We start from the raw sequence: 18,827 nt of genomic DNA, 5'->3' as shown, positions 1-18,827 counted from the left end.
TATAAATCTCCAATTTATATACAAATGTAAAGGTGTAGTCACTTTAGATAGTATACATCCGGCTCACTGTGTGAATCCATTTTTAGGACTCATCTCTGCTTCTGCAGTCTACACAGAACGTGACCATGAATGCACGCAACGCGGAAGGGGAAGTCACAGGCAGGTTAAAAGTGGGTGAGTTCAGCTTCATCAGAGTGCTTTGAGTGTGTGTGTGGTCCACGAACCGTTGTGCCAAATGGTATATTTGGTTTTTTCTTCTAAAGTGTTCAGAGTTATTTATGAGCAATCAGAGTGTGAGTTTTCTAAATATCATGCTGTGTGGACCATAGAGAGTCACTCACCTGGTGGGAGGACAGTCTGAAGTATCTTAATTGAAGTTATTTTGATTCCGAGAAATAGAGGACCCTTTAAGGTAGTACAAGAAGCACAGTGATTATTGCAGGCTACGAAACCATCTTGCAGAGGCAGGGAAAAGATAACAAGGTAGTTGCACTCAGAAAAGACCCGGGGCTGAGAGTCAAAGTACTCCTCCCCTCTCTCTCCCCATCCTTCCCTCCACTGTGTTTCCTTCCTTTCCGTGTGTGTTTGCCCATGATTTTCACTTGGGTGTTGTGATTACATCAGTCCTAACTCTACAGGACTCTCTGGTCCTTCCTCTGGTTGACTGTAGTTCTCAACACCAGCCAACTTAGTCTTCAGTGTCTTCAATTCTGAACTCACAACAAAGCACTCTAATTGGCCCAATCACTCTGTCCAACCAACTGCCCTTGGGTGAGCCATGTACACCCATGTGATCAACAAATAAGATCAGAGAATATGTTCACATGGAAGCAAGGTCCCATGGAATCTTGCACAGAGAGCCAAAGGATTAGAAAGAATAAGTATCCGAAGAAATGACAAAAGAGCAAACAGATGGTGAAAGGAATGTATATTTGTACTACATATGTATACATGTATATGGCAACCCACTCCAGTGTTCTTGCCTGGAGAATCCCAGGGACCAGGGAGCTTGGTAGGCTGCCCTCTATGGGGTCGCACAGAGTCGGACACGACTGAAGCGACTTAGCAGTAGCAGTAGCAGCATACATATATATGACTCAGTTATACATATACATGTATCAGTTCAGTTCAGTTGCTCAGTCATGTCCAACTCTTTGTGACCCCCATGGACTGCAGCACACCAGGCCTCCCTGTCTATCACCAACTCCCAGAGTTTACTCAAACTCAAGTCTATTGAGTTGGTGATGCCATCCAACCATCTCATCCTCTGTCATCCCCTCTCTTCCCGCCTTCAATCTTTCCCAGCATCAGGGTCTTTTCCAATGAGTCAGTTCTTCTTCTCATCAGGTGGCCAAAGTATTGGAGTTTCAGCTTCAGCATCAGTCCTTCCCATTAATATTCAGGACTGATTTCCTTTAGGATGGACTTGTTGGATCTCCTTGCAGTCCAAGGGACTCTCAAGTCTTCTCCAACATGACAGTTCAAAAGCATCAGTTCTTTGGCACTCAGCTTTCTTTATAGTCCAACTCTCATATCCATACATGACTACTGGAAAAACCATAGCTTTGACAAGATGGACCTTGGTTGGCAAAGTATTGTGTCTGCTTTTTAATATGCTGTTTCAATGGCATTATTTTAATGGCTATATAATATTCCAAAGAATGTACATATATAACAACTTGATTAGGTAATGCTCAAATATTGTAGTTAGATTACTCTATTCAGTCATTATCACAGTTCTTAATTCAGGCCACTCATATACTTAGTGTTTCAATAAATTCTTGTTGAATGAATGAATAGAGGAGTGAATGAAAGATTGTGTAGTATGGGATGGGCTAAAAACCAGTTGGGAGAGAGTTCTAGGAGATGGAATGGGGTAAGATGGCCTGTCTAGGGTGCTCCAAAGTGCACAGGGGTTCAGGTATAGGTCTGAGCTACACCATGAGGGATTTGGGGTCATGGAGAGGATCATGGGTGGGAAACAGATTCAAAATTTAGCAGCCAAAACAGAGGAGAGAACTTCAACAAAGAAAGTCAGGAATAAAAATCAAGGGGTTAGCAGCATTATTGACTATAGTCAAAACATGGAAACAACATAAGTGTCCATCAATGGATGAATGGATGAAGAAGATGTGGCTTACATGCACAATGGAATACTATTTATTCAGCCTCAGAAGAGAACAAAATAATGCCATCTGCAGCAGCATGAATGAACCGAGAGGCTGTCATACTGGAGTGAAGTAAGTCCCAAAGAGGAAGGCAAATACCGCATGATATCACTTATATTTGGAATCTGAAAAATATTAATAAAATATGACACAAGTGAACCTATCTACGAAACAAAAACAGGCTCACAGACATAGAGAGCAGATTGTGGCTGCCATCGGGAGGGGCCTGGAAAGAGGGATGGACTGGGCGGCTGGGGTTAGCAGATGCAAACTATTACCTAGAGAAGGCATGAGCAGCAAGGTTCTACTGTACAGCACAGGGCACTGTATTCAGTATCCTGTAATAAACCACAGGGCTTCCCTGGCGGCTCAGTGGTAAAGAATCCACCTGCCGATGTAAGAGATGCGGGTTTGATGCCTGGGTCGGGAAGATCCCCTGGAGAAGGAAATGGCAACCCACTCCAGTATTCTTGCCTGGAGAATCCCATGGACAGGGGAGCTTGGCGGGCTACAGTCCATGAGGTTGCAACATGAAGTTGGAGACGACTTAGCAACTGAACAGCAAAAACAACAATAAACCGTGATGGAAAAGAATATGAAAATGTGTGTATATATATATGTATGTATATAACTGAATCACTTTACAGCAGAAGTTACAATATCATAAATCAACTCTACTTCAATAAAATAAATTTTTAAAAACAAGGGGTCCATCCACAGTGCTGCTGTAAACAGGACTGGAGCCCTTTCCTCGCTATTTAGGTCCGTGAACTCAAGCGTGTAGATGTAAAAGACTAGCCTAAAGATTAGAGTCAAGCTACACAGATAAGGGTCATTGACTCCAGGCTTATAAAGCTGAACTAAATAATGCAAGATTACTCTAAAAAATTAGTAGAGTGAACTCAACTGCAGTTTTCGACTTCCAGTCCAGTATTTGTCCGATACCATATTTGCAGTGGTAGAGTAAAACCTTCCTAAAGGACTTTGTGCTGTTTGTTTTTAAATGATGCTCTCTTAAGTTAAAGCTAGCATAGTGGGGAGGGGCAGTGTTAATGGGGTATATTGTGAGTTAGGAAGAATCTGATTGTGTTTTTACAAGAGAAACTCTTGGGCCAGTTTCACAAATTGAATTCATCAGACCATAAAACCTGCCTTTATTTACTTCCTTTATCTTTTATTTATTTCCCTCTTTGTTTGAACCAAAGCCTTTCATTAGAAATTTTATTTTACCAAATAGCTCTTTCTTTATCATGAAGAAAGTATTTGAGTTTTGTTTCTTAAAGGACGTGGCTGCAAATGAGGGTGACGTGTTCACCTCTAATGCACACTCAGCGAGGTTATAAAATCTAGTAGACTATTACTAAAAGAAGATTTAGTTATAAACTCAGTTATTTTAAGAAGTGATTTATTCCTATGGTGGGCTTGTTGTCACGTGGAGAACAGTTTCTTTTGAGGTGGAAAACGTATTTAAACATGTTAAACACTAAACATGTTTCAGTGTCTATATTTTTTATTAAATGAAGATGGAATTTTATTCACCTCTGTGCCTTTGCTGGGGCAGCCCCTCTACCTGGAAAGTCTCATTCTCCCCAATCAGGGAAACACTGATGCTTCCAGGTCAGCCCAGACATTCTCCCCCCTGGGTGTCAGGAATTCCTTGTTAGGTTCTTGCTGGACACTGTCCATGTTCGTCTCATGGCACTTATCACATTGCCCTGGGCTTACATTCTGTTGTCCTCAGTGGGCTGTGAATTCCATCTGCATCTCACTCATTCATATATATTCAATTCTTAGCACAGAATTTTGAACATAAAAACCATACAAGAAATTTGTATTGAATGGAAGAGACTCATTCTCCTGCATTTTCTTTGATTTGAGGGTTTACTTGGCTCTGTTACTCGTGAAAACTATGCAGCTAAATTTTTTTGTTGAATATTTCAACAATATATATGAAGTAATGGTTACAGGAAAAAATATGTCATTTAGTTGAGCCCTTTTACTTAATAAATTTCCCTCAAATTGTTATATGAACCTCCAGGGAGCTAAGCAGTGAACTCTTACTGGATAAATTACTCTGGTTTTTTCATCTTGATTTTAAGCTCAAATAACTTCAAATTCATCACTTAATGCAGATCAATGTTTATATGATAAATACATCAGATATATCAGTGACCCAGAAGAGATAAATAGTGACACTGAATCTGAGTTTGGGGGAAAGCTAAGAAGAGCAAAAATACAGGCAATTAACAAAAAATAAAGCAAGCCTTCCTAAAGAGAACAGAGATAAAACATGGAAAAAATAAATGACTTCCACTTTATAACATAAGCACACACACACATACACATATTTAACTGAAGCATGTGTGTGGAGGGTTTTGAGGTACAAATCAGAATATGTATTGTGACAATATCTAAAACTGATTAATGTATTAATTGAAAAACTTCTATTTAATTTCTAGCAGGTCCCCCTCAACTTGAATGAATACTGTGAGGGACACAGGGACACATACACAAAAGCTTTAAGTATCCATTTGACAATAAACTTACTTTTCTAGATAAGACTATAGAGCCAACAAAAGAATTCAGGAACACTTGAACAAATGCTGAATGCTGTGTTCTAGAGAGATTAATCCAGCATTAATCCTTCATGCTGGGTTAAGGTGCAGGGTTGGAAGAACAAGAAGCACAGAGAAGTTAGGAGACATAAAATGATGGATACCCAAGTGCACCGATGAGGGAGACTGAACAAGATCTCACCCACCAAAGGTACAGCATCACCAATGCCTGGCACTAGAAGCACCCATGAAACAAACATCTGCTGAGTCAGCCACGGGTTGCTCACAGTGGGTCTAAAGTGCATGAGAAAGGAGTCAGCTTGGAGGACAAAGTGATGCCCTGTCCCTGAAATAGAAGACGTGAAGGAGACAGAAATGTCTGGGATGAAGGGGAAGGGCAGAAGTTGGAGGGTGTATTTCCAGGGTGATGTCTGTTTTCTCCAAGGAGTAGGAGGTGAGGGGTAGGGCAGAGGCGAGAATCCAAGTGACTCATTGCCTGGGTTAATTTTGGTCACTGAGATGGTCTTTCACAGATCTCACATTTCAGAAAACAAAATCCTCAGTTGTTGATACGCAAAAGAATAGCAATTTAAGTAATCTTCATAAAAGAATTATATTGTTTTTGGCAAGTTTTAAAAGCTGGAGAAAATTAATTTTTAAATAATTCATTCATACATATAGTTGATATATACTAACACACAATGGCACCCCACTCCAGTACTCTTGCCTGGAAAATCCCATGGATGGAGAAGCCTGGTAGGCTGCAGTCCATGGGGTCGCTAAGAGTCGGACACGACTGAGCAACTTCACTTTCACTTTTCACTTTCATGCATTGGAGAAGGAAATGGCAACCCACTCCAGTGTTCTTGCCTGGAGAATCCCAGGGACGGGGGAGCCTGATGGGCTGCCATCTATGGAGTCGCACAGAGTCAGACACGACTGAAGCGACTTAGCAGCAGCAGCAGCAACACACATGTGACCTAAATTAATTTTAATAAGTTTTAGGGTTAGGACTTAAAATTTAATCATAGAATAAAAAAAATAAAAACTATTGGTGACAAATCCTAAATGTTTAGGATTTGGTACTACTGGGTGACAGCACATGTAAAAGTAGTTTGTAACACTGCACAGAGTAAACACTTTATAATAAGCTGTTTTAATGAATTCTTTAGGTCCCCAAATGGTAGAGGTCCAGAGTCAGCAGTTTCAGATCCACTCCAAGGATGGCAAGCCACTGTTCACTGCGGATGAAGAGAAAGTCATGATTGGTACAGATAAACTTCGAGTAACTGGTAGGTATAGCTGTTTATTTTTGATTAAGGAACAATTGACAAACAACATTAGTTTCAGGTATACAATATGGTGATTCAATATTCATATATATTGTGAAATGATCCACACTAAGCCTAGTTAATGTCCATCACCACACATGCTTACAAATTTATTTTCTTGTTATGAGAACTTTTAACATGCACTCTCTTAGCAACTTTCAAATATACGATACAGTATTATTAACTAGGGGGCTTCCCAGGTGGCCCAGTGGTAAAGAACAAGCCTGCCAATGCAGGAGACTTGGGTTCGATCCCTGAGTCAGGAAAATCCCCTGGAGAAGGAAATGGCAACCTGCTCCAGTATTCTTGCCTGGGAAATCCCATGGACAGAGGAGCCTGGCTGACTATAGTCCATGGTGTCGCAAAAGAATCGGACAGGACTTAGCAACTAAACAACAGTTGCTTTCTGGTTTTAAAATAAGCCTGAGTAGGAAAGATATGTACACCCCAGTGTTCACTGCAGCACTGTTTATAATAGCCACGATATGGAAGCAACCTAGGTGTCCATCAACAGAGGAATGGATAAAGATGAGGTATTTATATACAGTGGAATATAAGTGAAAGTGAAGTCGCTCAGTTGTGTCCAACTCTTTGCGACCCTGTGGACTGTAGCCTACCAGGCTCCTCTGTCCATGGGATTCCCTAGGCAAGAGTACTGGAGTGGGTTGCCATTTCCTTCTCCAGGGGATCTTCCCAACCCAGGGATCAAACCCAGGTCTCCAGCATTGGAGGCAGATGCTTAACTCAGCCATTAAAAAGAATGAAATAATGCCATTTGCAGCAACATGGATGGACCTAACGAGTGTTATATTGAATAACGTAAGTCAGACAGAGACAAAGAAATATCATATGACATCCCTTATATGTGTAATCTAAACAGAAATGATACAAATGAACTTACTTACAAAACAGAAAGAGACTCACAGACTTAGAGAATGAGTTTATGGTTGCTGGGGGGAGGAGAAGGATGGAGGAAAAGGATAGTTAGGGAGTTTGAGATGAACATGTACCTACTGCTATATTTAAAATGGATAACCAACAAGGACCTACTGTATAGCCCAGGGAACTCTGTTCAATGTTATGTGGATAGGAGGGGAGTCTGGGGGAGAATGGATACGTGTATATGTAAGGCTGAGTCCCTTTTCTGTCCACATGAAACTACCACAATATTGTTCATCGGCTATACCCAATACAAAATAAAAAGTTAAAACAAACCTGGGTATTTGCAACTGCTTTAAAAATCATATTTTGTTTATAGGAACCTAGTGAAGTCGTGGTGTTCTTGGAAAAGTAGGAAAGCAGTTATGCCTATTTTATCCCACAACTCAAACGTCTATACAAAGTCAACAGTCAAAACCTACATGTCCTGTAATATGGAGTATAAAGGCTTGATTTGTTAGCGGTTGTTTACTTTTGTAAGAATGCTGCACCTTTGGTTTGTGTTTAGGGCCTGAAGGGGCTCTTTTTGAACATTCGGTGGAGACGCCCCTCATAAGACCCGACCCACTCCAGGACCTCAGGTAAGAGTTTTGTTCAGATGTAAACAAACTGGTTATGTGCTGGAGTAATGCCTCAGCAGATGCTACCAGGTGGTTCCTTGTTCTGATGACCTTCCACCCATGACAGGTCATTTCTGACAGAATCCAGAGGGTGAACGTCCTTGTGCGCGTCCCGTCCTCCCATCTCTGAGACGCAGGCCTGGTGACCAGCCCGCCCCTGCCCCAGGGCAGCCTGAACCGTCTAGTAGACTAGTTCCTCCTCCAGGAAACCTCAGGGACTTGGCTAAATGCCACTATTTTATTTTTTCCTAGCTTTTTTTTTATTGTGGTAAAAATACACATATAAAATGTATCATTGTAACCATTTTTAAATGTATAGTTCAGAACATATTTATACTTTATATACTTAAAAGTTTTGTTTTTTATTTTCTATTATGGTTTACCACAGGATATTGAATATAGCTCCCTGTGCTCTACAGTAAGACCTTATTGTTTATCCATCCTGTATATAGCAGTTTGCATCCATTAACCCCAAACTCCCAATCCTTCTCTCCCTCCATCACCACTCTTCCCCTTGACAACCACAGGTCTGTTCCCTACGTTTGTGGGTCTGTTTCTGTTTTGTAGATGAGTTCATTGTGTCATATTTTAGATTCCACATACAAGTGGCACCATCGATGGCTCAGCAGGTAAAGAATCTGCTTGAAATGCAGGAGACACGGGAGATGCGGGTTTGATCCCTGGGTGGGGAAGATCCCTTGGAGGATGACATGGCAACCCACTCCAATATTCTCAACTATTGGTTGAAAAATCCCGTGGACAGAGGAGCCTGGCAGTCTACAGTCCAAAGGGTCGCGATGACTCGGACGTGACAGCCTGCGGCACACATAAGTGATATCCTATGGCATTTGTGTTTGTCTGACTAGGGTACATACTAGGGAGTAGGATGACCTCTAGGTCCATCCATATAGCTGCATACAGCATTATTTCACTCTTTTTTGTAACTGAATACTATTCCATTGTGTGTGTGTGTGTGTGTGTGTGTGTGTGTGTGTGTGTAAATATACCACAGCATCTTTATCCATTCACCTGTCGATGGACATTGAGGTGGTATTCACAGTTTCTGGTTACTGTGAATAGTGTTGCTATTAAAGTAGGGGTGTAAGTGCAGCTATTTAAAAATGCTTCATTGACTCCATGTCAGCCATAGGAAAGTTCAGAATGCTCCCAGGGCACTTGGCCTGTGACCTAGTCTCCATGGGGCTCCCTAGACTGGCACCCTGGGCACCTCCCTCCTCACTCGTCCTAAAACTGAGCAGCTGCCAGCCCCAAGCTCCACACTCCCACACACCTTGTCCCACCTGACTGGGGTGCCCCTCCTTACCTTGGACACCCATGGACATCTCCTTGTCCTCATGCTTCAGCTCACTAACCCATCGTTTTTTCCTGAAAATCATCAGCTGAGGCAAAACAATTGTACCTTTTAGTGAAAGAGAATTGTGTCCTATATGGGCTTAAAATGTCCAAAAGGCATTCTCAGAAATTTCAGTTTACATTACATTTTTAAAATATGTGCACTGTGAGTAGAGACAAGAGCGTTACAAAACTGAGAACGTGATGAATCCATATATGCAAAGAAATTGTAAACCGTTGATATATCTTTTTTCAACTGTGGCAAAATACACATACATTTTACCTTCTCAACCACTTTTAAACGTACAGTTCAAAAGCCTATAGTAGGCTCATTGTTGTCAACCATCCCTACCTACCTCCAGTCGACAGAATTCTTTACATCTTGGAAAACTGAAACTCCACGCCCCTTAAACACTAACTCCTGTCCCCTTCCCCGACCCTGCATGCCACCACCCTGCCCTCTGTGTCTATGAATCTGAGGACTCTCGGCACCTTGTTTAAGTGGAATCATACAGTATATGTCCTTTTGCGACCGGCATAATATCCTCAACCTTTGGTATATCTCTATGTAATATCAGAATATATAAAATCACCTCGTTCCATATGTGTCTTTTCTTTATACAGAGTCTCTGTGTGCCTGTGTGTATTTCACTGTATCACTGGCTACTGAACGTCCTTTACTGCTGTAAGTGTTTATTCTAATAGTGTGTTTGTACTTTATAACAAAAACAAACAACAGTTTTTAAAACAAGTGTCTACAAGTCTACAGCGTCACTTAAAGTCACATTTAGAATTTGAACTTGAAAAATTTTCAGGTCAACTAGCATATTCTAATATATTATGTATAAATAGGGGAATAATGTACAGTAGGAACCCCAGCTTTACAAACAAGCCTGGTGACCTTGGCCAAATTAACCCTTTGAGGGTATATTTTCTCATAAAACATTGGTAGTATAATACATCTCAGAGTATTCTGGGGAAGATTTAATAAGCTATGAAGTTAAAAATGTTTTGTAAACTGAAAGTGGAATACAAATAATCATTTTTATTATCATTATTATACCAACTAGATATTCATACCAAATGGAACTGGAGTTAGGAAATTTGGCATTTCTCTTAATGTTAATGTCTAATTAAACATTGCTGCTGCGGCTGCTGCTGTGGCTGCTGCTGCGGCTGCTGCTGCTAAGTCGCTTCAGTCGTGTCTGACTCTGTGCGACCCCATAGACGGCAGCCCACCAGGCTCCCCCATCCCTGGGATTCTCCAGGCAAGAACACTGGAGTGGGTTGCCATTTCCTTCTCCAATGCATGAAAATGAAAAGTGAAAGTGAAGTCACTCAGTCGTGTCCGACTCTTAGCGACCCCATGGACTGCAGCCTACCAGGCTCCTCCATCCATGGGATTTTCCAGACAAGAGTACTGGAGTAGGGTGCCATTGCCTTCTCCGAATTAAACATTAATCTAAAGCAAATGAGAGTTCAATTCGTCTTACCCACTTAGAGAACATTTGCAGCATAAAATTAGATTGTGACTATAATTAAATTGTAACAGTTTCATTGATTTTGATAAAGGACCATGAGATCAATATTATAGAATTATTATAGTTAGGGAAGAAGAACATTTTACTTTTGTAGGAAAGAAACATGACTCAATATCTTTAAAAAATAATGCCATGAGAAAAATTTTGTTATTAAAAATAATATAAATTGTAGACCTGCCAAACCACTCTTTGCAATGAATGTCACTGTTTTAAAAGTATAGGCCTCATAATTAAGCAATTCGTCTTACATTTTTCCCATTAGGAAATAAATTTTCTGGCTTCTACAGCAGGCCTTTCCTGAAAAAGAAATGGCAGAAGAGTATTCTCTGGCTTTCTAAAACATGACACTAAGGGAATATTCCATAACCCAAGTGTTACAACCAGAGTGATTGAGAACATAATGAAATTATGAGGAATTGCTTGAGGAATGGGGTTTGGATGGAAGACATGAACTAACAGGTTTCGAATGCCTGCCATTGCCAGGAAATGTGTCTGTACTGTCACATAATTTATCTCGTTTCCTCGTCAGCTCGACCTGAAAAGCATCAACTCAATCCCCATTTTACAAAAGAGAACACTGAGCTCAAGGTAGGAGCACATTCTCAGACACAAAGGAAAAAAGGCAGCCAACTCATGACTCAACTTAGCTCTGGCTCCAAAGCCAGTGTATGCTCTGTTCCCACCTTCCACCACCCAGGGGAACCCTTTAGTGATTTACTCCCTGATTTACCACCAGACTCTGCTGACTGAGTGCATGAGAGTTGTACTGTCTTCTGTGAGTTCATGCTATCACCTGTCTTTCCCTTTTTATGTCTGTGTCCAGTAGCATTACTATTCCTGGCCTGAGTAAAATGAGATCGATTCTGGAATATGTTAACTGACCTATGAAAACTTTGTGGATGTTGTTGGGTTAAGATCATGAAGATCATTTATAAAAAGACCTCTGAAATATACATGTTTAAATATCACAATTTAAATTTTGGTATGTGCTCAAATGGTAGTTATGAAAGAGTAACAGTTATTTTCTTTAAGAAAAATATATAATTGACTTGTATTTAATCTAGATTTACATTTCTTAGGGCAAGGTCATCCTCAAGAGAAGTATGAACTGTAACATACCATTTTAAACCTAGTTCTCATTTATGCATGATGTAATTCAATCTTTTTAAAAAAAATTCAGCAAAAACGTATAAAGCATGTTTATGTGCCAGACTCTATATAGATGCTGGTTCCACAGTGATAAAAGGCATGGTCCCTGACCTTAGTGAGTTTAAAGTCTGTTGGGAGAAAGAAATGTGCAAACAAGTTACAATGACATCATTCATTGCGATGATGAAGGTGCAAAATGATAGTGAGGGCATAGGAGAAAGAGTGTAACTCTTCCTACGGTGATCTGAGATGAAGTCACAGATAAGAAAGCTCTTGAACGGAAATTTAAGGAATCAGTAGATGTGGACGCAGTGGGGCAAACTGCAAAGCCCCTACAGCCCAGTAGGGATGTGATGGCGGAAACCATGCCTGGGACATAGTAACACATATGTTTCTTCATTAGATGAGTAAAATGAACAGACGTGGAAGTATTTGTTCCCATTTCAAACACTTGTAAATATTGGTTTCCTTAATGCAGTTTATAAATATCACCTAAGTAGAAACCAAGGAAGGCCATTCACTCCCAGGTCCCAGTAACCAAGTAGAAAATTCACGGTCAGTGCATGTGTTGCTCAGTCATGTCTGACTCTCTGCAAACCTGTGGCCTGTAGCCCACCAGGCTCCTCTGTCCATGGGATTCTCCAGACAAGAATACTGGAGTGGGCTGCCATTCTCTCCTCCAGGGATCCTCCCAGTCCAGGGATCGAACCCAGGTCTCGCGCATCTCCTGCGTTGCAGGTGGGTTCTTCACCACTGGCACTACCTGGGAAGCCCATGGTGGAGTGGAAGCTAAGTCAGGGGTACTCAAGGAGAAATCAGGATTCCACAGAGACTAGGGGCTGGAACTTGAATATTTTATGGAGACTGATTCCAAGCTACAACCTAGTGTGTATGAAATGCCCAGAGATATCTCATAGATCTTGAGAAGATATTTCAGCATCTGGTAGGACTAAGCATACACACACGTGTGCACACACACATACACATATGCATACACACATACATACACACACACCCTCTCAGAGTTTTTCTCTCTCACCATTTCTCTGTCTGTTCTTGCTTATTTTTCCATGTAAACATTAGGTCTTTGATATCTGACCATGTTGAACGCATTCATGGAAATGTGTACTTCAGAGCATTCTCATCTCAGCCTTTTTGGTAATATGGGTCTAAACCTGTACTGAATTGAAATGTTTCGTCTTCAAGGATAGAAATAAGGCAGAGGGGACAAAGTCTGCTTCTGGGAGCACTGCGTTGTGAGAACATTAACAACTAGTCATTGGTCCTGTTGAGGTCACTTGTGGTTTGAGAATGACCCTGGAAATGGACTCACCTTCGCCAGGGTCCCTGAAATGGGCCCAGCAGTGCAGGGTGCTCACACCCTCCTCCTTCCCCTCCGCTGTCTTCCATCAGTCCAGGCAGGAAAGACGCAGGCAGTTAGCAGTGGCCAGAAGGTGCCTCCGTCAGCAGACCAGGCTCATGTAGGTACCAGCGTGTTTCCCCAAACACCTAAACCCAACAGAACTTGACCAATACATTCCAGGAATATCTCTGCTTCTAACACTCAAAGTCATATTGTAACATGTATAACAGGTCAGATCTTACATACTGAAAGGGACATAAGAAAAAGGAGCTTTATTTTCCATAACAAATAGTGGTAAATGAGAAAACTTGCCAATTAAAGGCAGTAATCCACCTGATTTAAAGGTTGATCGGTACCACTCAGTCATAAAAAAGAATGAAATAATGCCATTTGCAGCAACATGGATACAACTAGAGATTATCATACTAAGTCAAGTAAACCAAACAGAGAAAGACAAATAATATAAGATATCACTTATATGTGGAAGCTAAAATATGACGCAAATGAAACTGTCTGTGAAACAGACTCCAGGACATAAAGAATAGACTGGTGGGTGCCAAGCGGGTTGGGGGAGGGAAGGATTGGGAATTTGGGATTAGCAGATGCAGATTATTATATATAGGATGGATAAGCAACAATGTCCTACCGTGTAGCATAGAGAACTGTACTCAATATTCTGTGATAAACTATAATGGAAAAGAATATAAAAGATTATATATATATATTTATGTATAACTGAGTCACTTTTCTATGCAGCCGAAATTAATTAACACACATTGTAAATCAACTATACTTCAATTAAGAAATTATATTAAAAGTCGATCAGTCACTTCAGACGCAAATTCATTACCAGGCACTTCTCGCCTCTTAAATGCTACCCTTTCTTTCTCCTGCCTCCTGCACCCTACTCTCACCCTGCAGTGGGATGGGTCCCTTTCTCCTTCTCGTGGATCTTTAAACATTCCAAGCAAGTCAGCCTTTCGCCTTTTGGTTGAGTCAGGTTGGAGCAGATGAAAAGCCTGTCCAGTGATCCTGCGGGGCCATCTGGTGGAAATGCCATCAGTCGTTTCCAGGCAGAAGCAAATAAGAGAAGATCCCTGTTCCTGTGTTCCTGGTTCTGAATCTGTGTTTGACTAAATCACAAGGAGATGCTGCTGAATCTTACAGAAACAAGGCCTGCTGAGGCTAGTCTCCACCTTGTCTGTAAACTCCATTAGTTAGTCATTTTTCCAGGAGAAATTAATTGCTGCATGTGCCCTGTAATCTTCCTAAATGAGAAAAAAAAGCAAACAACGAAGTCCAAACTTTTGTGAACATGTAGCAAATGAATGTGTTGCCCTTAAATTTCTCTTTTTCCCAAAGAAGTCTGGGTTTGGGCTAAAAATAAATAGTTTTCCAGAGATATTCACCAGTAGCACTTTCTTTTGCTGTGGCATGCCAGCCTACTGACCACGTTGTCTGGAGCTGCCGCACAGGGCTGGGATGGTCAACGTTTGCATCAGTTTTCAGAGGATATTAATTTCATAGATTCTCATTGATGGGAAGTTAATTTCTTTACTGCCCTTTATTTCTGGGTTTATCAATGAAAATCAACCCTGAATATTCATTGGAAGGACTGATGCCAGAGCTGAAGCTCCAATACTTTGGCCACCTGATGGGAAGAGCCGACTCACTGGAAAAGACCCTGATGCTGGGAAAGATTGAAGGCAGGAGGAGAAGGGGATGACAGAGGATGAGATGGTTGGATGGTATCACTGACTCAGTGGACATGAGTTACAGCACACCCTGGGAGATAGTGAAGGATAGAGGAGCCTGGCATGCTACAGCCCACGGGGTTGCAAAGAGTTGGACATGACTTAGTGACTGAACAGCAGCTGTTCAGTCCAACCTCATGGACTGCAGCATGCCAAGCTCCCAATGTATGGCAAAACCCACAATACTGTAAAGGAATTAGCATCCAATTAAAATAAATTAATTAATTTAAAAATTTTTTAAAAAGAATGAGTGAATATACTATATATCTTACTGATATATATTCTCTATATGTCTCTATCTCTATTGGAAGATACTGTGTCTTACTGATTATATTCTCTATGATCTTGCTGATTATATTCTCTAAGATTTATGTTCTCTAAGAATATAATCAGTAAAATATATAGTATATTCTCCATTGGTTGGGGGATTCCTGGGGTGGCTGTTTTTTAATGCCATTTTTTCTTGGTTTCCTTCCCTCATTTCAGACTAGAATCCCCGACACGGAGTCTCAGCATGGACGCCCCCAAAGGTGTTCACATTCAAGCCCCTGAGGGGAAGGTTGAGGCCCTTACCCAGATGGACATCGTTCTTCAGAGCAGTGATGGGACGGTGAGTCCAGCGGACGGTGGGTGGTGGCTGCTCCCATTGTACAAGCCTCACGTCCACTAAGTAATGATGACATTCACATCCAATAAGCCATCAGCAAATTACAGTTTGTAAACAGATGTCATGAAAGGCATCACAAAAAATGTGAAAGAAGGAAAAAATTTAACACTGAAAGAAAAGCCAAGAAAGGTTAACAGCAGTCTCTGTTGGACCCAGACTGCTTTCTTTGGCATTTGTTCTATCAAGTCTCTTATTGTTTTCAGCCTTGAAAAAGTCCTGGACATTCAGAGCTCGCAAAGAATGTCCATTCTGCCACTTCCTAGTGACCCTCTCAGTAGAACCATCACTGGGGGTCACCTGTAAGGGATAACTTTTTTTTTTTACCACCCAGGGTGCTTGCTCACATCAAGTCCTGGTGCAGTGAAAGTCAAATATGAAAAATAAGAGTTGCAATAAAGAAAACTCTGGAACCTCCAGTCCAGAAATAAAACATCCCTGATAAGAGCCCCTCTGAGAATGGGCAGCAAGGCACAGGCTCCCTACTATTTATTGATCCTTCTAGTGTGAGATCAATTCGCCAATTACCTGTTTGAGTCAGGGACATTAACAGGCCTCTCTGGGCTTCTCTCCTCATTTATCAAGTACAGGAAATAGTATTTACTTCACTATGTCACAGGGCTAAGAGACATCAATCCAGTAAGATAATTTTGAACTGATATTAATTTAATATTAAGGGGGGGTGTGGTTGAGGCTGCAGAGGTAGACCACAGGAGGCAGGTTCAGTCCTGGCTTGGCAAGATCCCCTGGAGAAGGGAATGTCAACGCAAGTTTTCTTGCCTGGGAAATCCCATGGACAGAGGAGCCTGGGCCAGCTATAGCCCATGGGACACAAAGAGTCGGACACAACTTGGTAACTAACAGCAGCAGCAGCAAAGCATTAGACAATAACCGATATAGGTTCTGCTCCGAAAAACATAAGACCCATTTGACTTCCTGCTCTGACGGTGACCCAGACCCCAGGACAAAGCCTGCCTGCCATGCACTTGTACTGTCACCCTGCACTGCCCGCAGAGATGTCAGCATCCCGGGATGCCAGTGTATTCAGAGCCCGGCCTGACGGGACCAGAGCCACATAAAACAAAGGTGGGATTCCACCTGGTTGGTGAGGAAGAACGTGGGAGCTTCCCAAACATAGTTCAGCTCGTTCTGATAAGTGAACACCCAAGCTTGGTTGCTCTGTGCTATGACTCTGATTTCTTTTAGCTGTCAGAGATTTCCAAAACTCAATCAACAGCCATTTGTGTGCATCTTGGTTCAACTAAACCTCTCTAGGAACAGAAAGTCCAGTGGCTTCCCTCTTATGTTAGTTGTCTGTGTGTCACTTGCTTCCTGTATCTAATAGAAGGCAACAGAGTTGCAAATAAAATTGTAAAAGCTGGAGAAATGGTTGCTAGCCATTAGGATGAATTTAATTGCCTCTCCTAGGAAAATAATATCATGAGCAATTCCAGCATTCACAAGGTAAAATAAATAAGACGAGTCAACTTCTGCAGCTTGTACTTTATCCCAATAGGAGGAGAAGCTGAAGGTCAAAGTGGAACATAAGGTCGATGTGAATCAAAAAATGGTATTATTTTGGCCAGATAACTCTGAAAGGTCTTCAAGGAGTGTCACATCATACACTTTCCTAGCTGGCCTAATGCAATGAATAAAAGGAAAAAAAAGACTTCCCTCCAGTTCCTAAGGAATATTTATCCCCCCTGCCCAGATGGAAACGAGAAATAGGCTTTGAAAAAATCAGGTCATCATAATGTGACTTTAGTCAAGGCAGGTACCTACTTCATTTTCTATGCAGAGAAAGAACTTGGAACATTTGGAGCATTTGAGTTTCGTGTTTGTCGTGTTCCCTCCCCTTGACCACGTCTTGTCTCACTCTCTCCCAAGCAGCTTATGCTCGACGCGGAAACTGTGTTTTTGCCTGAGCTGGCTCTGGGGAGCCAGGGGCCCGCAGGCAGCTCCCAGAGGCTCTACGAAGTCTGTGCGTGTCCGAATGGGAAGCTCTACCTGTCTGTGGCCGGCGTGGGTACCACGTGCCATGAGCACAGTCATCTCTGCCTCTAAACCATCGGCACCGCCCAGGGAGCATCTGCTGTGTCTCGGTACGCTCAGCAGTGCAGACCTCAGCCTTCCCAGCGGGAGCCACTCGACAACGGTGAGCTGAGTTTGTGTGTGGGAGTTTGAAAGGAGCTCAAACGTACCACTGAAAATGTTCCCGTGAAACTGTGATCTCAGAGTGGAGCTTAGACACAAAAGTCCAAGGATCAGAACCATTGTGACTTTCCCTGTCCTGTGTGTGTCGGTCTGTGAAGGGATGTTGGGCTGCTGTGTAGAATGGATACATGGATGTGTGATGCTCAGCTGGAGACCTCTGACCTCCTGTGAGAGTAGTCTGAGTCCTGCCCAGGTGCCTCAGAGTTCTCTGAGGTTTTCCACTGTGTCAATCAATTCTGCAGGAGCTGTATTCATTTCAATGCAAAGTGTGTCTGGTTTCAGAAGAAAATCTTCAAGTTTTAAAAGGATGTTGAGATTGATCTGACTTTCAGAATGTGGTCAGAGGAATAAATTGTACACAACTGATCATGTTTCTTTATATAGTCCATAAGCAATAAAAATCAACCTACATTTTTCATAGACTTCACAATGTGTGTTGCTTTCTTTAATCCTCACAACTCTTTTTGAGTTCCGTACTGTTTTTCCCCCAGTTGCTGGTGATAAAAAAAAAAAGTTCAGATGAGTCAAGTCACAGGTCACCCAGTATCTACTAAAATTAAACTCAACTGGACCCTAACATTTCAACATCAGTTTTCACTTTGGAAAACTTTGATCTGTGTCTCATTGCACCTGCATCACCTGTTTACCTGATACCTGCACAGACGGGCTGATGCCTACATGAAAGGTGGAGAAACTAAAGTCAAGGGGAGTTTTGTCATCCACCAAGATGGCCCCATGAGCTGGTGGGGGCTCGCCGCTGCCCAGTCCACATGCTCACCTCACAGGAGAGGTGGGGGACCGGGGGTGGAGCGGAGCTTCACCGAGTCCTTGCTCACAGTTGCCATCCTCGGCTGTGTGATCTGAATATGAATATGGTGAACACACACACTGAACCCATGAATGCTTTGGTTTTGTGGTTTTACTTACATGGTAGAATGCCTTCATCACACCGAACGCCAGGTGTTGGTTTTGATGCGTGTTTTACTGATCGTTCCCGTTAGAATCCCCACACAGCACAAGACGTGGTGGGACCAACAGCATTGCAACTTTCCCATTAAAGGATTTATGACTAGAAATACAGTGGTTTCATTTTCCACAGTCTCAGAACTGAGAGAAAAGTGGTCTTTATTTCTAATGCTGTCTTAACAAGGTGTTAACAATGCAACCCACTCCTAA

The 18,827-nt window shown here is 41.9% G+C and overlaps 1 protein-coding gene across 1 annotated transcript in view; it reads left to right on the top strand.

Annotated features, from left to right (window-relative positions):
- The window catches only part of SGCG (sarcoglycan gamma), a 29,738-nt gene extending 11,671 nt beyond the window's left edge, over positions 1-18,067 (top strand). Inside the window, exons 4-8 of the mRNA XM_052650135.1 lie at positions 87-174; positions 5,896-6,015; positions 7,502-7,574; positions 15,260-15,383; positions 17,328-18,067. Of these exons, the coding sequence (XP_052506095.1) occupies positions 87-174; positions 5,896-6,015; positions 7,502-7,574; positions 15,260-15,383; positions 17,328-17,501 (579 nt within the window). The 3' untranslated portion in view covers positions 17,502-18,067. The remainder of the gene's footprint in view (positions 1-86; positions 175-5,895; positions 6,016-7,501; positions 7,575-15,259; positions 15,384-17,327) is intronic.
- The last annotated feature ends 760 nt before the right edge of the window (positions 18,068-18,827 follow it).

This window comes from Budorcas taxicolor, chromosome 12 (genome assembly GCF_023091745.1).
Source record: "Budorcas taxicolor isolate Tak-1 chromosome 12, Takin1.1, whole genome shotgun sequence".
In the NCBI taxonomy this organism is placed as follows: Eukaryota; Metazoa; Chordata; class Mammalia; order Artiodactyla; family Bovidae; genus Budorcas; species Budorcas taxicolor.
This window is presented reverse-complemented; position numbering and strand designations above follow the sequence as displayed.